This window comes from Episyrphus balteatus, chromosome 2, assembly GCF_945859705.1.
Source record: "Episyrphus balteatus chromosome 2, idEpiBalt1.1, whole genome shotgun sequence".
Lineage (NCBI taxonomy): Eukaryota > Metazoa > Arthropoda > Insecta > Diptera > Syrphidae > Episyrphus > Episyrphus balteatus.
The window spans coordinates 24,012,415-24,028,221 of NC_079135.1; the positions used below are offsets into that span (position 1 = coordinate 24,012,415).

Consider the following 15,807-nt stretch of genomic DNA (forward strand, 5'->3'; position numbering starts at 1 on the left):
TTGAAAAAAAGTAGTTTTTGAGGATTTTGAAATTTTTACTCTGGTGTATGCGTAATATTTTTTTTGATTTCTCAGTACAAATTTTGTTTTTTGAATATCTCCTAAACGTAGGGTGGACAAACGATGATTTTTTGTTTGTATACATTTCTCGAGGTGGACAAACGATTGCCGTTTGAATTTTTGAAAAATAATAATTTTTGAGGACTTTTTAATTTTCAGTAGAGGTACACTGTGGTGTATGCGTACTTTTTTTTAAGTTGCTATAAAAAAATTCTTTTTGGAATATCTCCTAAACAGAGGGTGGACAAACGATGATTTTTGGTATACGTAAAGAACTCGAGGTGGACAAACGACAGCAGTTTGAATTTTTGATGAAAATTGATTTTTGGGGATTTTAGGGGAGTTTTAATTTTTCAGTGCAAAATTTGTTTTTTAAATTGCTCCTAAACGGGGGGTGGAAAAACGATAATATTTGGTATGTATATAGAACTCGAGGTAGACAAACGATTGCAGTTGGTTTTATACGCCTATCTCAAAATTTGAGCGTTTTAGACGATTTTTCATTTTTCAGACTTCCTATAAAAAAAAAGAATTTGCTCTAAAATTTTTTTGAAGGGTGGACAAACGAAAATTTTGGGTGGACAAACATGGACAAACGGTGGACAAACGAATTAGACAAATTTGGTTCAAAAATTTTGAGGTCGCAGTTCTGGCTTCACGGAGCCGACTAATTTGGACATTTCTGTGTTGCGTTCTCACTCATTTAAAATCTAGATTTAGGGAGATTTACGCTAATGGCCGATTTCATAAAGCCCTTTCAAATATTTATCAGTCTATTACATTCTTAAATGACGTTTGTCCCATATAAAAAACGTCATTTAAAATTTTAAAAGCCTGTCAAATGTTTATGAAATCGGCCAAAAATCTCCTCTAAATAACGTTATTAACAATACGAACATAAATCTCCTCAAAACAAGATTTATAATAAATCTCCTCTAAATCTAGTTGTAAATCGAAAATGAGGAAATCAAACATATCCAACCATATTTTGGTTTGCTGAACGCACTCATTTTATTTTTTGACAACTTATAAAAACAAAAATGTCAAAATGGAAAATTTTAATTATTTTGTAATTTTCTCACGATTTTGCGAAATATTGGAAACTTTTTACGTTAAATAAATGAAGTAAAGGTTTAAGGCAGTGAAAGAATCAGTTAACATAGCTGAAGTATTGAAGTTCCAATCAGATTTTTTTAGAACTGCCAAACCAAAATAAATATTCTTATAAACCATCTCATGCCGATGGAAACACCATTTTAAATCTCCTTTCCAATCGAGGCTTAGGTTTAGTGGAGCTGGGGCATAAATCAATCGAAGGAGTGAGGCCAATGTGAACACCGCCAAATTTGTCACTCATCTCTTTCAAATGTTCATTATACCTAATACCAAAAAATAAGCATCTTTTATGACGACCTGTCATTATTTAAACAAAAAAGATCTGTTTGGATATAGAAATATTTCTACTTTTTCAATTTTTCTCTTTGGTCACTCCGAAACACAATAAAGCGTTTCGAGGGAGAAAACAATTTACCCTTCGTGCGAATTCCTGTCCAAGAAATTTATTTGAATAAAAATCTGAGATCTGTCAAAAGCTAGTGCTATTTCTGTTCATCTTTATTTGTTTGGGTACTTCTGCACAATTTTTGATTTTCTGAGAAATTTTCATCGCCAATCTTTAAAATTTTACAGATTTAATATTTTTGTGCAAAAAGAACTCAAACAGACCTAATGCCAAAGAATGACCATATTCGCATTCTTTTGTGACGGTTTGTCATTAGCCCCATTCCATTGGAGGTGGTAGTTTACTCATGAGTAAACTAGAACTAGAATTAACACATGATCTTCTACTCGAGGAGATAGGATTGTGTAGTTGTTGTACTAGATTTCTACTCGCGAGTAAACTACCACCTCCAATCGAACAGGGCTATTATTTAAAAACAAATTGTCAAAAATGGCAAAATTAATGACATTTTGTCACCCGGCATTAAAACCGTTCAACTAAAATTTGAAATGATTGAGTTCCTTATTAAATTGGAAACACCCTTTCTAAGAAAAAAAAGAAAGAAACAAATATTCAACAATCAGTTTATGAGGCCAAGAAATTGCTACTTGTGTTCATGTTCATGTTTTTTTTTTTTTTCTATATTGTTTTATTTTATTGACACACAAATATTGCACGCAGTTCATCGTTGTATCGAAGGGATTTAGGGTAGAAAGTAAAGGCAACAACTTAAAAGCAAACAAGTGTCTCTTTGTTTCTTTGATGATGGATTGGCACACTTTTTTTATAAAACAAAATCAATAAAATATGTACAAAGAAAAAAAAAATATGTTGAGTTCAACTTTATCGATTTGTTGTCAATTTGCTTCATTACAATGTAAAAGGATTCAAAAACTAACTACCAACTATATACAAACAGAAAAACCCTTAATTTATTACTCACTTTTTGGCACGCAAACAAATCGTTGTGTGAAATGGAAACATTTTTTTTTTTTTTTATTATTTTTGTTTTTGTTTTTCTGCTATACCGTGACATGAGGTAATTACATTTTTTTTTATTTTGCTATTAAATGACATGAATGTTATTATCTCAATGTGCAAGGAGTGTTGTTAATGTCACTACGAAGAAAAACTGTGATCTCAATCAAGGCGACAATAACTTATGTTAAAACAAAAAACTTTAATCTAAATGATGTTTTATTGAATTAAGGTGCAAAATGTAAGTTGAGAAAAAAAAAACAGTTTTTATGGTTTTTTTCGAGGTGCAAGTTTAAAAACTTCTTTGGTTTTTTTATTTTAATTCGATGTGTATTTTCAATTTGAATTACATGATGTCTAACTATTCAGTTCTTTAGACATCATAAATCCAAGTTTTATGAAATTCTGAACTCTTCGACCCGTTTTTAAAGTAGCTTACCAACAAAGTCAAAATTTTGACACTTCAGCCGTATAATTCTTACTATTACCGGTTAAAGGACAAAAAAAATCAGATGGTTTTGCTATTCAGTCCAGTGAAGAAAATAGCAAAGTCACTGTGGTGTATGATTAACTTTTTTGTATGTAATAATTTTGATGCAAATATTTTTTTTAAAATTACATACAAAAAAGTTACGCATACACCACAGGGACTTTCTTAATTTCCTATAATTTAATCACTGAAATTTTGAAAAAAGTCATTTTTTGTGGATTTAAGGGGACTATGAATTTGTCAGTACAAAATTTTATTTTTTGAATATCTTCTAAACGTAGAGTAAACAAACGATGATTTTTGTTTGTATCCATTTCTAGAGGCTGACAAAGGATTGCCGTTTGAATTTTTGAAAAAAAAATTGAGGAATTTAGAAAAAAATTTATTTTTTGTTTTGATGACAAATTGAACGTTTATACATATTTAAGCCCTGATTTTTCAATCGTCAGTTAGAATATCAGAAGAATTAATGTCCATATAAAAAAAACTTTTATTCCTAGGAATAAGCTCTGTCTAAAGTTTATCTGACTATTGAAAAATTGGCCCTAAGTAAGTTATTAGGCTTTTCGTGACGAATTACAGATTTTACTGTCTCTTTGAAAAAAAAACACCCTTTTACATAAATTTTTTTAATGCAAACTCTTTATTCTTGCTTTCTATCTCAAATATAACGTTTTCATCAAATTTTATTAGGGTGGTTCTTCACTAAAAAAAAAAAAAAAACACCCTTTTAATCATGATATTCTTATAGGCACTTTTGATTCTTGTTTCTAATCTCAAAAGTAACATAATTGCTGAAATTCAATAGGATACCACTATTACTATTAACTTTTTCCAATATACCCACATTTTCTCTACACCTAAAAAAAACCCTCTCTCATGAAAAAATTTATAGACTTGTTTTATTCATAATTTCCCATTTCAACATTTTTAATAAATTTCATAAGGGTACCATTTTTACCATTGATTTTATCCGACTTATCGTTGATTTTCTTTAGTTTCCAAAAAAACCATAAATATTTTATAGTTTTCTTAGATTCTTGGTTTCTAATTTTCTATTATAAATAAAACATTTGTACCAATTTGCACTGGGGTAAAATTTCTGTCCCAGTTTTTGTGGTACTGATTCCGAATTTCATCATTTCTTCAAAAAAAGACACCCTTTCACTCAAGATAAATCTGTAGATTCTTAGTTCTTATAACAAACAAAACTCTTTCACCAAGTTTAAAAAATTAACAAAATTTATGTTAGCTGATATGATACCATTCTCACTCATAACTCAACCCATAAAAAAAAACATCCTTTCACCAAAAATATTTTTAACAACTCTATGCATTTTTTGTCCCTGAAATAACGCAATCATTTCATATTTATACCCGTAAAATGTAATTGGGACACTGGTTGAACGAAAGTTCAAATACATCGTTTGAGTGAGTCTAATATGAACTTTGTCGAATATCAATGATACAATACTTAAAAATCACAGCAATTATAGCAGATTTAACATTGAAAGACTCCAAAAAGACGATCGACGATAATTTTTTGTTAATAATTTACTTAAATTGTATCTCTCCTGTAATTTCACAGTTCTACAGAATACTTGGCCACGACCAAGGAAACGCCTTCAGAGAATCCATTAAGTATATTTCCTTCATAAAATTCATCGTCCAACTCGAAAATAGCAAGTCTATTACTAAGTCAAAGCCGAAAACGCTCATGAATTTATGTTCTGACCATCTCTTTAAAGCCTAGTGACAGTTTTAAATTCGAATCATCCGCACTTTTTCAGCAGTAAACTGGTCTTTTAATTGTCTAATGGCCGATTTCATAAACATTTAAAAGGATTTTAAATTTTTAAATGACGTTTTTTGTATGGAATAAACGTCATTTTAGGACGTAAAAGCCTGATAAATATTTAAAAGGGTTTTATGAAATTAGCCATAACAGTTTCAAAGACTATCGAAAAAAAATTTCGACAATCGCGCAATATCGCAGAGCTTAAAGTCCAGGTTTCACTTTAAACACACCTTCACTCGCTGACTTCAAACATTTAATTCTACTCAACAAAGCATTCTTTTAATCAAAAGACAAACTAAATAAATAAATTGCATTTCTCATTTGCACACCAGAATATCTTTCAATAGTAGGTCAACAATGGGCAATCACTTTACCACTTTGTCCATATTTGTTTGTTTCCTTCATGGATTTGTAATAAGATTCAATTTAACAGATACGGAACTGAACAAAAATATAGGACAGTAGATACAACCATCTGTCTGTTTTACAGTCTAACAGGAAACATTGGGCTTCATTGTAACACCCAAGTAACTTTTTTTCTCATCGTTAACGTTTTTATTGCAAAAACAAAAATAGGGAAAAAATTGTGAAAAACAAATAAATGTTTTTCAAACTTTTGTGCCACAAAATGAAAAAAACAAAAAATGTATCCCCATCTGTTTTAGTTTGCCTTTAACTTTCAAGAACATTTTTCTGTTGATTCACTTAAGGGGTTTCCAAAAGAAGTTAAAAAACAAAGTTCCTAATCATGCCATTAAGAACAGAATACTTTTTCGATTTCGATTTGAAATGAAGCGGAATGCGTGTATGCGGCATATGCTTAATGATTCTGATTAAATAAAATATTTTTCATTAAAATTATGATACCACGTTGCTTTAAATGTTTAAACAATAGCAACTAATCTCGAAGGTAATATTTCTTTTTCGTTTTGTTTCTATTTGGTTTTACCGGAACTATTTTATTTAATCTCTCTTTTCTGTAGGTATTATTTGATAATATTTTTTAGATTTCAAAGTCAAGTATTTTTTTTTTCATTTTGAATACGTGGACTTACCGTTAAATTATACTTTCAGCTTCTAAATAAAACATACAAAAAAATTTATGAATTGTTTGTAGTCAATGCCTTTTGTTTATTCAGTTGTAAGCAAATCGTGTGCAAATAATACGAAGTTATAAGCTTTGCGTGAGTAACTCGAATTATTTCATTTTTTTAAAATAAATTTTTTTAGAATATTTTGTTTAAAGTTGAATTTGTAGAATCAATTGGTGGTTAGAATGAAAACTCTTTTTTTTTCTGTGTGAGGTTTCTATTTCAAATATTTCTGGAAACCTCACCAATTTTTTTCAAAATCACCTCCAGGTTCAATTTTTATTTGAATCTTTTTCAAATTTGACTTAGGTACTAAGGTTGTCAGAACTTTTTAACTACTATTGAACACTTTTCAAGTTATGAACATTCTTTTTCGATTTTTTTATTTCGTAACTCTTTGCATACAAATTGCATGTGTGTTATTAAAAGCCGCTGTTTTAAGAACTGAATATCGTGCTAGCTAAAGCTAACACATCTTTTTTTTTGTAAGATTTCATTCAAATCCTAGACTTAATTTCTCATCTCGACAAAGATCTTACACATATCATCGGAAAGCATGGAGTTGACAACTGCAATGACAACGGTGAAAAATTTATGGATTTCTGAAACTATCTTGTGATTGGTGGGACTATGTTGGAACACAAGATGCGAGACAAAATAATGCGTGCGAAAACGGACAAACAAGCATCTTTGAAGCAAATTAATCATTTTGTGATTAGCCGACGTATTGAGACATGAGGCTTGACCGAAACCACCATCTAATGGTAGCTACCTTAATATTGCATATAGCAGCCATTCGAAAAGGACTGTGAAAAATGTTTTTATACTGCACAAAAAGTGTGGAACAGACCTATTATACAGGTCGACAAAAATAAAAATATTTTTTGTGCTTGGGTTTAATTTGCACTTTTTGGGTTCATGGTAAACCAAAATAATAGATAATCGCCCTTTCCCCTCCTAAGATTTGCTTTTGTAGTGTTGGGAGCAAAAATACTATTTTCATACCCTGTAAGTCTAACTCGAGTTTTATGAGCTATAGTGCAAGAACCGTGCATTGTAAAAAAAAATAAATTGCACGACTGGGGTCGCACGTACTTGCTCTTATGTTCAAAGTAACTCTTATGTTAAAGCTTTTTGTTTTTATTCAAGAAATTTAAAATTTGATATTTTGAAGAAATTTCAAAAGTAATATAAAAAAATTAAATCTGTTTTTAAAATTAATTAAACACCGTTTTAAATGATCTTATACAAAAAACCAAGTATGCCATTTTATTTCTTGTATAACAAAGGCATTTTTAGAAAAAAAATTTCAAAAATCGTACGAGCCGTTTTTTAACCCTTTCGAACCCAAGCTATGAAAATCAATATTAAAAAATGTTTTTTCAGTATCATCGTGTCAAAAACATCACAACTAAGAAATATGAATAGCAAAAAGCTATTTTCAAAAATAATAAATAGCAAAAATAATGTGTTACTCTCTTGTTGCATGTAAGTAACATGCACTGCCTACGACCACCAAAAAAAGTCGGACAACTGGGAAAATAATTGTTTATAGAACAATAATGTATGCTACTTCTTCTAAGCCAAAAAACAAAACACTTTCTGGATTAACATTTTTTATATTTTTTTTTTTTCAAAATTATGACCATATATAAAAATAAAATGCACGACTGGGTCGCACGAACTTGCTCTTGGAGTTAAAGTTGCTTACAATTTTTAAGACTTTTTATATAGAAATTTGGAAAAAAAAAATAAAATTCGTTTAAAAAAAAAATAAAATAAAATCTGAAATTAAATTGCCCTCCAAAACAAGTATGCAGTTTTGATTGATATATTAACGTGCATTTTTAGAAAAAAAATTTTCAAAATCGTTAGAGCCGTTTTTTTAAAAAACAATTTTTTATAAATAATTTTTTGGAAAAAAAGTTTTAAAATAAAATTGTAATGCCATTTTCTAGACATCACTAATCAACATCTAAAAACAAAATTTCAAAAAAATTCAATGTCCCGTTTTCGAAAATTTGATTTTTCAAAAAAAAATTTTCAAAATTTTTTTAAAAATCCAAAAATTATTTTTTTGGAAATTTAATTTTTGGTTTATATTTAAATTATATAAATGCTTCTTCACAAAAAGTTTCGTTGAAATCGAATAAGAAGTTTCGGAGATATTCGAATTTGAAAAAAACGGTTCTATGGCAGGTACCGTTAATAACGATTTTCGAAAAAAAAAATTTTCATTGAAATATAGACCTCAGCTTAAAACTAATATCTGAATTTTTTAAACAAAATCGTTGGAGCCGTTTTTGAGATATTTCAATTTTACTAAAATCGGTATATGACAAGTACCGTTATTTTTGGTCCAAAAAAATTAATTCCAAAAACCCCTCTGGAGAGTCGCCAAATAACGCTACATACCAAGTTTGACATTAATCGGTCCATCCGTTTAGGCTGTAGCTCCTTATACAGACAGACAGACAGACAGACAGACAGACAGACAGACGGACTTCCGGGACCCACTTTTTTGGCATTGTCTACCATCGTAATGTCATGGAAAAATGTTATCTCAACTTTTTTTTTTTGTACGAATGCATAACTTGATATATAGTACCTATATCGCAAGTAAAAACTGTTAAGGTATAAAATGTAGATAATTGAAAGATCTACATATTTGACTTCAATTAAAAGAAAAAAGTTATGATAAATACAAGGGTTTTTTGCCCTGAAAAACCTTGTTTTTTGAGTTCAAACTGTAATATTTTTTGATCTCACTTCAACTTTGGAAACTTTTATACTTTTTTAAAAACTGCAATACCGGGATAAGTTTTAAAAATAATGAACCAAAGTCACACCATACAAATTTTTTTCGTCTTGTTGCTCTGAAATAAAAGTAAAAAATTGAGTTTTTACGAAACTTGAAACTGTTAATTAATTTGCAGAAAAATGGCGTATGAAATAAAAAATATTTTTAATAATTGTTTCTTATTGTTAAGCAATGTTTTATTGAAAGAATTGTAAAAAAAAAACAAAAATCAATTATGTGCAGAGGAAGCAAAATACTGTTGCAAAGTAGGGAAATTTCACAAGAACTGCATATTTTATCAAAAACCGTAAGGATTTGGGCTGAACAAGCTACCAAATTCTGAGAGATCTTAAGTTTCGTTTCATTTATTACTTTCTAGACACCCTGACCCTGTATATGCAACAAAATAATAAAAATACTATGCAAACAAATTAATTTAATGTTTCAATAAATAAAGAATTTCAATATGAATTAGTTTGACTACAGTTTGGATACAGTTATTTTTGTAGATTAAAAGTACCATCAGAGTGAATTACTTTTACCATTTAAAAATAGAAGGTATCAAATAATGCCTCAAGCTCCCATTTGACAAAAATTCGAACAAAACGATAATTTCGATTTAATTTTTCTTTTTTCTTCTTAGTTTTCTTCTTTTTTTTCTGAATATGAATATGAAAACAGCATTAAAATGAAGAATACAAAACAAAAATCAGCCAAATCGGTTAAAACGTTCTCGAGTTTTTGCCAAAATTACGTCCGACAATTTTTGTAAAAGAAAGATTTTCTTGAATACTGGAAATTGCTCTGCTGACTTCAAAAGCAAATTAAATAAAAAAAAGAAAAATGTTTTCCAGATGAGTATCAATATATCTATCATAATTTCATAGTCACAACCCAAGCACAAATTTCGTGTTGACCTGTGTTATGTGCTTAAAACAAGGTAAATAGATAGACGTCACGTTACTGATTTCGGTATGCGACTAAAAAAACTATGCCGACTTGGGGATTCACCTATTCTGCAAAGCAAGTAAAATATTTTTTGTTACTTGCTGCCAAGACATTAAGAAGTGTCAAACTATAACATTTTCTCGAAAATGCTCTAAGTCTTCTCATATGCTATGCCTGATAAATGAGCAACCCGTTTTTTTATTTATGATATATGATTTGTAAACTCATTACAAATCAATACAAAAAAAACGAAGGTGTCTACAAAACATTTGTAGGATTTTCTGGATCGGGTCAGGAATCCATTAGTTGTAAATTGGACACACGTTTTGAAAAGGCACCTAATGCATTGTAAGCCAAGCAATGTAGTTTAACGCCCTCTATCAAGAGTCGGAAGACCGAGAAACTCAATTTGAAGAACGGTCAAGCAAGAGTCCATAAATACAACTAGGAATCACCCAAGAACTTAAGATTTTAAGATTAAGAAGGATTATCAATTCCCCGACGTTTCTATGGTGATTGCTAACTTCGTGATGGTTTGGATGTTAAGGGCTACGTGCCATACGGACTGATAAAGAAGAAGTATTCTATAGCTCTAGAAGAACAAAAAGTGCAATTTGAGGGATAACTAACTACCTACTATTTAAAAAATAAAAAACAATCTCTTAAAATGAAATCATCAAACTCCCCACTTAACTAATTGAATCATTCGAATGCTCATTTGTGCTTCGTTTTGTTTATCAAAAATTCATAACCTAACAAGATATGCCTAACTCGGTGAATAAAAAAGTTATGCTCATTGAGTTTGTTAAACCTTGAACTTCATTTACAATGCCTGCGGTCAATTGTCTAGAGTTGACCGCCATTGCCAGTAACTTGCGTTTTCGCTATGTGCATGTTGTTATTCATCTTGAAAATGAACAAAACTCTTCAAAAAAAAAAAAAATAAATAAATAAAAACATAATCACGTGAAATGCAAGTAATTGTGCTAAACCCTAACCTTCCTGTTGAGAGTGTGTATAGCCATTTCGCATTAATAGCTTCACATTGACTTAACATCGAATAGAGACAAAAGCCTCTCGCGAGAAGTTGCAATCAAGTTGAATAACCTGTCTTTCATAATGAATTGTCTATTATTGCTACTGGCAATGGATGGCGGCTGGCTAGTCTGACACACTCAGGTGTCGGTGTCTTACAAGACAACAAAAAATCTAATAATTATTATCCATTAGCCCGACGCACAGTGGGCCCATATGGCCTTAGGCGTCTCAAAAATCTGTAACTTTGTTGTCTTTTGTGATAATTGCTTCAAATTTCGAATATAAAATGTCTTTGATATACATATAACGAGTCATTCAACTTACTTTTTTTTTAAATTAAAATTGTTTTTAAGCTTTTAAAAATTAGTCAAAGTTCAAAAAGTACGATTTTCGCTTGATTTGGGTATTTAAAAATATCTGTAACTTTTTTGTCTCCTGAAATAATTAAACCAAATTTGGAACATATAATCTTTAATGTATCAGAAATCATTTTTTAAATGCAAATTATTTTTGAGCTTTGAAAAGCTAGGCAAAGTTCAAAAAGTACAATTTTGGCTCGACTATGGCGTTCCAAAAATCTGTCATTTTATCGAGTCTGAAAATAATTAACTCAAATTAGGTAATAAACCTGAAATGTTTAATAAATTATTTGACACACTGTTCTTTTAGCTAATATTTTTTATTTAAGTATTAAACGTTTATTCAAAGCTAAAAAAAATCGATTTTGACTAGGCTAGAACGTCTCAAAAATCTGTTACTTTTGTATCTTAAAAGATTATTTTCTCAAATTTTGCAAAATAAGATAAAACTGGTTTCTTAATTTTATAAAGGCCTTCCTTTCGTGTCTTAAAATTACTTAATTATTTTTATGAGTATGCAATAAAGAAAAAATACATGTCAATGTAGTTTGTTTGTGTTACGTTATTTGAAATTAAAGCTATTTTATTGAAAAATTATAAGAAAAATATTGATTATACTCATTTTAAATAAAGTCGTTTGTAGGGCATAGTGAAATAGTCGAAAAACTACGCTTTTGAGAAAAGAGCAAAAAAAGAAATCAAAAAAAAAAAAACTGGCTGTCAATTTTCACGAAAATCCTTCTTAATTAAATACTTTAAACGGCTCTTTTGAAAATCTTCGAGTAAAATCAAGATCAGTAAATAAAATCTGTATGTAACTTTTTCCATAGATGAAATTTTTTTCAACAATTACAATAGCTACGTTCTTTTGGAAATATTTATCTACTTTTTAGTCCTTAAAGCTGCTTTGAACTACTTTTTCAGTATAGCAAAAGTAATTCAAAGTAGTTTTAAGTACTAAAAAGTAGATAAATATTTCCAAAGGAACGCAGCTAATATGAAATTCTAACATTTTTCTGCTACCTTAGACTTTTTCTAATAGTACAAATATCTTCAATTTCGGGTGCATATACTAAGTCTAAGAGCCCACAGCAAATTTTGGGAGTGGAGAGGTATAACCAAAATTTGAGTATGCAGTTTTATAGCCTTATGCATTCTTATAACGAATTCAAAAGTCTGGCAGCTTTCAATCGCGGCTTTATATGGTTTCCGAGGGGTTAAATATCGCGAGTTTTCCAATTAATGTGAGTAGGCTAAATTAACACAAAATCACATTCTGAATATAAGGACTGATGCTCTGTCATTCTCCCAAAGCCTGAAGACATCAATCTTAACAGTGCGATCAATAGAACTCAAGATATGTATTGAAACAGGTCAGGATGCACCAAAATACGTTTTTTTGTACTATGTCTTTCGACATATATATTGTTCTCTATCAAAGAAAAGCAGATAAAAGCAGCCAATTCTTTTTGTATCTTTTAGTACATAAACCAAAGAACAAAATTGTGAAAAAAAGTAGACAGCGGAAGACAGCGGAAACATTTAAAACTCAGTTCGAAATTAAAAAAACTGCAAATAAAAGCTTATTGTGTGAAAAAAATAATATTAATTAAAAATATATTTTTAAAAATTTTTATTTTCAGCAATATAAATAGCAGTTAAAATAAGCTTTCCAACGACATACAACACTTATATAATTTATTCAAATATAGTTTTGAAAACGTATCGTGAAGATTTGCTTTATTTTGTTTCTCAAACTAAAGTATTTTCAAGTGGAGACTTCAGATACAATTTTGTAATAGAGAAACTCATTTTAAAAATCAATTTTCAATGAAAACATATAGATTAACTTTCCCTTGACTCATTTCCGTAAAGAAATTACCAAAAATTAAAATTTCATAAAAACCATTTTTGAGACGCAAATGGTCCTTTGGGCCCATTGTGCGACGACCAGCCGCCACGCGGAAGAAAACGTAAATAAACAAAAACTCCAAAGTTTGACGACGATAAAATAGGTAAGTGAGTACTTCACTTGTACTCGTAAAACACAGTTTAGAGACACGTCACATTTTGTATTGACTTATCTATCGACTTTGACAACGACTAAGCGATGAGATTACAATTTGAATAAACTGGTTCAACAGATATCAGCCAGTTTAATATTGAATTCAGATAAACACACAAACAGAGGGTCAGTAGGCAACCAAACAACAAGTCAAGGTCATGATATTCAGAGTTTATGACTATCTTTGCTGGCGCTCGTTATGCTTTATATAGTTCACCTAACATAAATGAATTGGATTATATCAAAGAAGGGGAGCTCCAACACTCTAAGAGGAGACCAACTTATTGGACGACATTATCTGAAAAAAACGCTTCGGCGCGGGAAGAGCGAAGGCAAAACCAAATGAATTGCAAGCATAACTTCTTAATTGATGCTACACATTCTATTGTAGTGTAATTTTAATTGGATTGCGTCATTTATCTATGAAACAAGACTATTCTTCTTTTACTTATCATTATCATTTCGGAGGAATAAGAAATCAAGTTGCATTTTTTTGTAAAAAAAAAAACAATACTCACCGTAATGACAACATCTTTGATAGTATTCCGATTGCGTATAACCATGCCAATTGGCTTTTTCATGTAGATTTTCGGCATTTTTGCAGTGGGAATTTTTTAACTGGCCCGACCTATGTATGACCTGGGTTTGGTCAATTTGGACGATTTTTGTTATGTTTTGTAGTTGTTGTTGATTGCAAAGGTGCTCTCCTCCGCCAATCAACTAAATCTCACTCACGATTTGAACAGAGATTCATAAAGAAAGGATCCGAGCACATACACATGCACAATAATTAATATTTTTCAATTTACCTACACTTTTTGGGGTTTTTCTCGAGCCTTTTGTGGACTTTTTTGTTTTTGTTTGATGTCCAACTTTTTTGCATGGAAATTTTTCTTGAATTTCTTCATTCATTCGTTAAACTCTATTTTGACATTGCATTGTAGTCGTTTGTGGTTGTTGTCGTCGTCGTTGGTTGTCCAGGAACGCGAACCGAAATACTCGCGTATAATTTTCCTTTTTTTTTCAGAGACACGAAATGAAAAAAAAAAAAATGTTGGTATGCAAGACAGAACTCGAGCAGGGGAGACACAGCAGGAAATTATAATTTTGCAACTTTATAGTAATAAGAGATTTGGATATTTATTTAATCAATTAAGATTTATTTTAATTGAAAATACGAGCGACAATTTTTTATCAAGAAAGGTTTTTCCTATTTTTTTTTTTTTCGAGAAGTTGCAAGCAAAGTTGTATATCTCGCTTTTTGTGTGGCTGATAAAGGGAAATCTGACAGTTGGCAAAACGAAAACGATGATGGGTTTTTTTTTTTATTTGGATTAGTTGGAAAGAGATGGATAGGTGAGTTTTGCAAAAGAGATAGTTGTAGAAAAGTTGTCAGGTGGATTTATAGAAGTGATGCCAGAATATAACAAAATTAAAATCATAGGGTAGGGTACATTTTGTTGGAAAGATGGCCATTTTTTTTTTCAAAAATAAATTCATAACTACATTGGCTAAAAAAATGAAAAAGTACAAAAGTGAAAATTTACAAACGCATTTTTGTATAGTTTTTCGGGTTGGAAAAATTACAAGAAATGATTTAGAAAGCTTATTTTTGGTTTAAAAAAAAAAAAACATTTTTAAACTCTTTTTTTACAAAATAAATTGTGCTATCTTGAAAAATAAATTATTTTCACTTTTGTACTTTTGCAAAAAGGGGCCAATAGGTTTGTTTTATTTTTTTTTTGTTTTTTTACAACCGGAAAAAAATAAATTGCACGACTCGGGTCGCACGTACTTGCTCTTAGAGTTAAAGTTGCTTATATTTTTAAGACTTTTTATATAGAAATTTGGAAGAAAAAATAAAATTCGTTTAAAAAAAAAAAATAAAATAAAATCTGAAATTAAATAGCCCTCCAAAACAAGTATGCAGTTTTGATTGATATATTAACATCCATTTTTAGAAAAAAATTTTTCAAAATCGTTAGAGCCGTTTTTTAAAAAACTAATTTTTTATAAATAATTTTTTGGAAAAAAAGTTTTAAAATAAAATTGGTATGCCATTTTGTAGAAACTACTAATCAACATCTAATAACAAAATTTCAAAAAAATTCAATGTCCCGTTTTCGAAAATTTGATTTTTCAAAAAAAAATTTTCAAATTTTTTTAAAAATCCAAAAATTATTTTTTGCAAAATTTTGTTTTTGGCTTGTATTTAAATTATGTAAATGCTTCATCACAAAAAGTTTCGTTGAAATCGAATAAGCACTTTCGGAGATAATTTGATTTAAAAAAACGGTTCTATGGCAGGTACCGTTAATAATGATTTTCAAAAAAAAATGTTTTCATTGAAAGATAGACCTTAACGTAAAACTAACATTTGAATTTTTTAAACAAAATCGTTAGAGCCAATTTCGAGATATTTCAATTTTACTGAAATCGGTATATGACAAGTACCGTTATTTTTGGTCCAAAAAAATTAATTCCAAAAACCCCTCTGGAGAGTCGCCAAATAATGCTACATACCAAGTTTGACATTAATCAGTCCATCCGTTTAGGCTGTAGCTCCTTATACAGACAGACTGACAGACTGACAGACAGACTGACAGACTGACAGACTGACAGACTGACAGACTGACAGAATGACAGACTGACAGACTGACAGACTGACAGACTGACAGA

The 15,807-nt window shown here is 29.9% G+C and overlaps 1 protein-coding gene across 1 annotated transcript in view; it reads right to left on the reverse strand.

The window, feature by feature from the left end:
* The window catches only part of LOC129910828 (hippocampus abundant transcript 1 protein), a 104,579-nt gene extending 90,140 nt beyond the window's left edge, over nt 1-14,439 (reverse strand). The window contains exon 1 of the mRNA XM_055988404.1: nt 13,647-14,439. Coding sequence (XP_055844379.1) covers nt 13,647-13,724 — 78 coding nt within the window. The 5' untranslated portion in view covers nt 13,725-14,439. The remainder of the gene's footprint in view (nt 1-13,646) is intronic.
* Nucleotides 14,440-15,807: the final 1,368 nt, after the last annotated feature.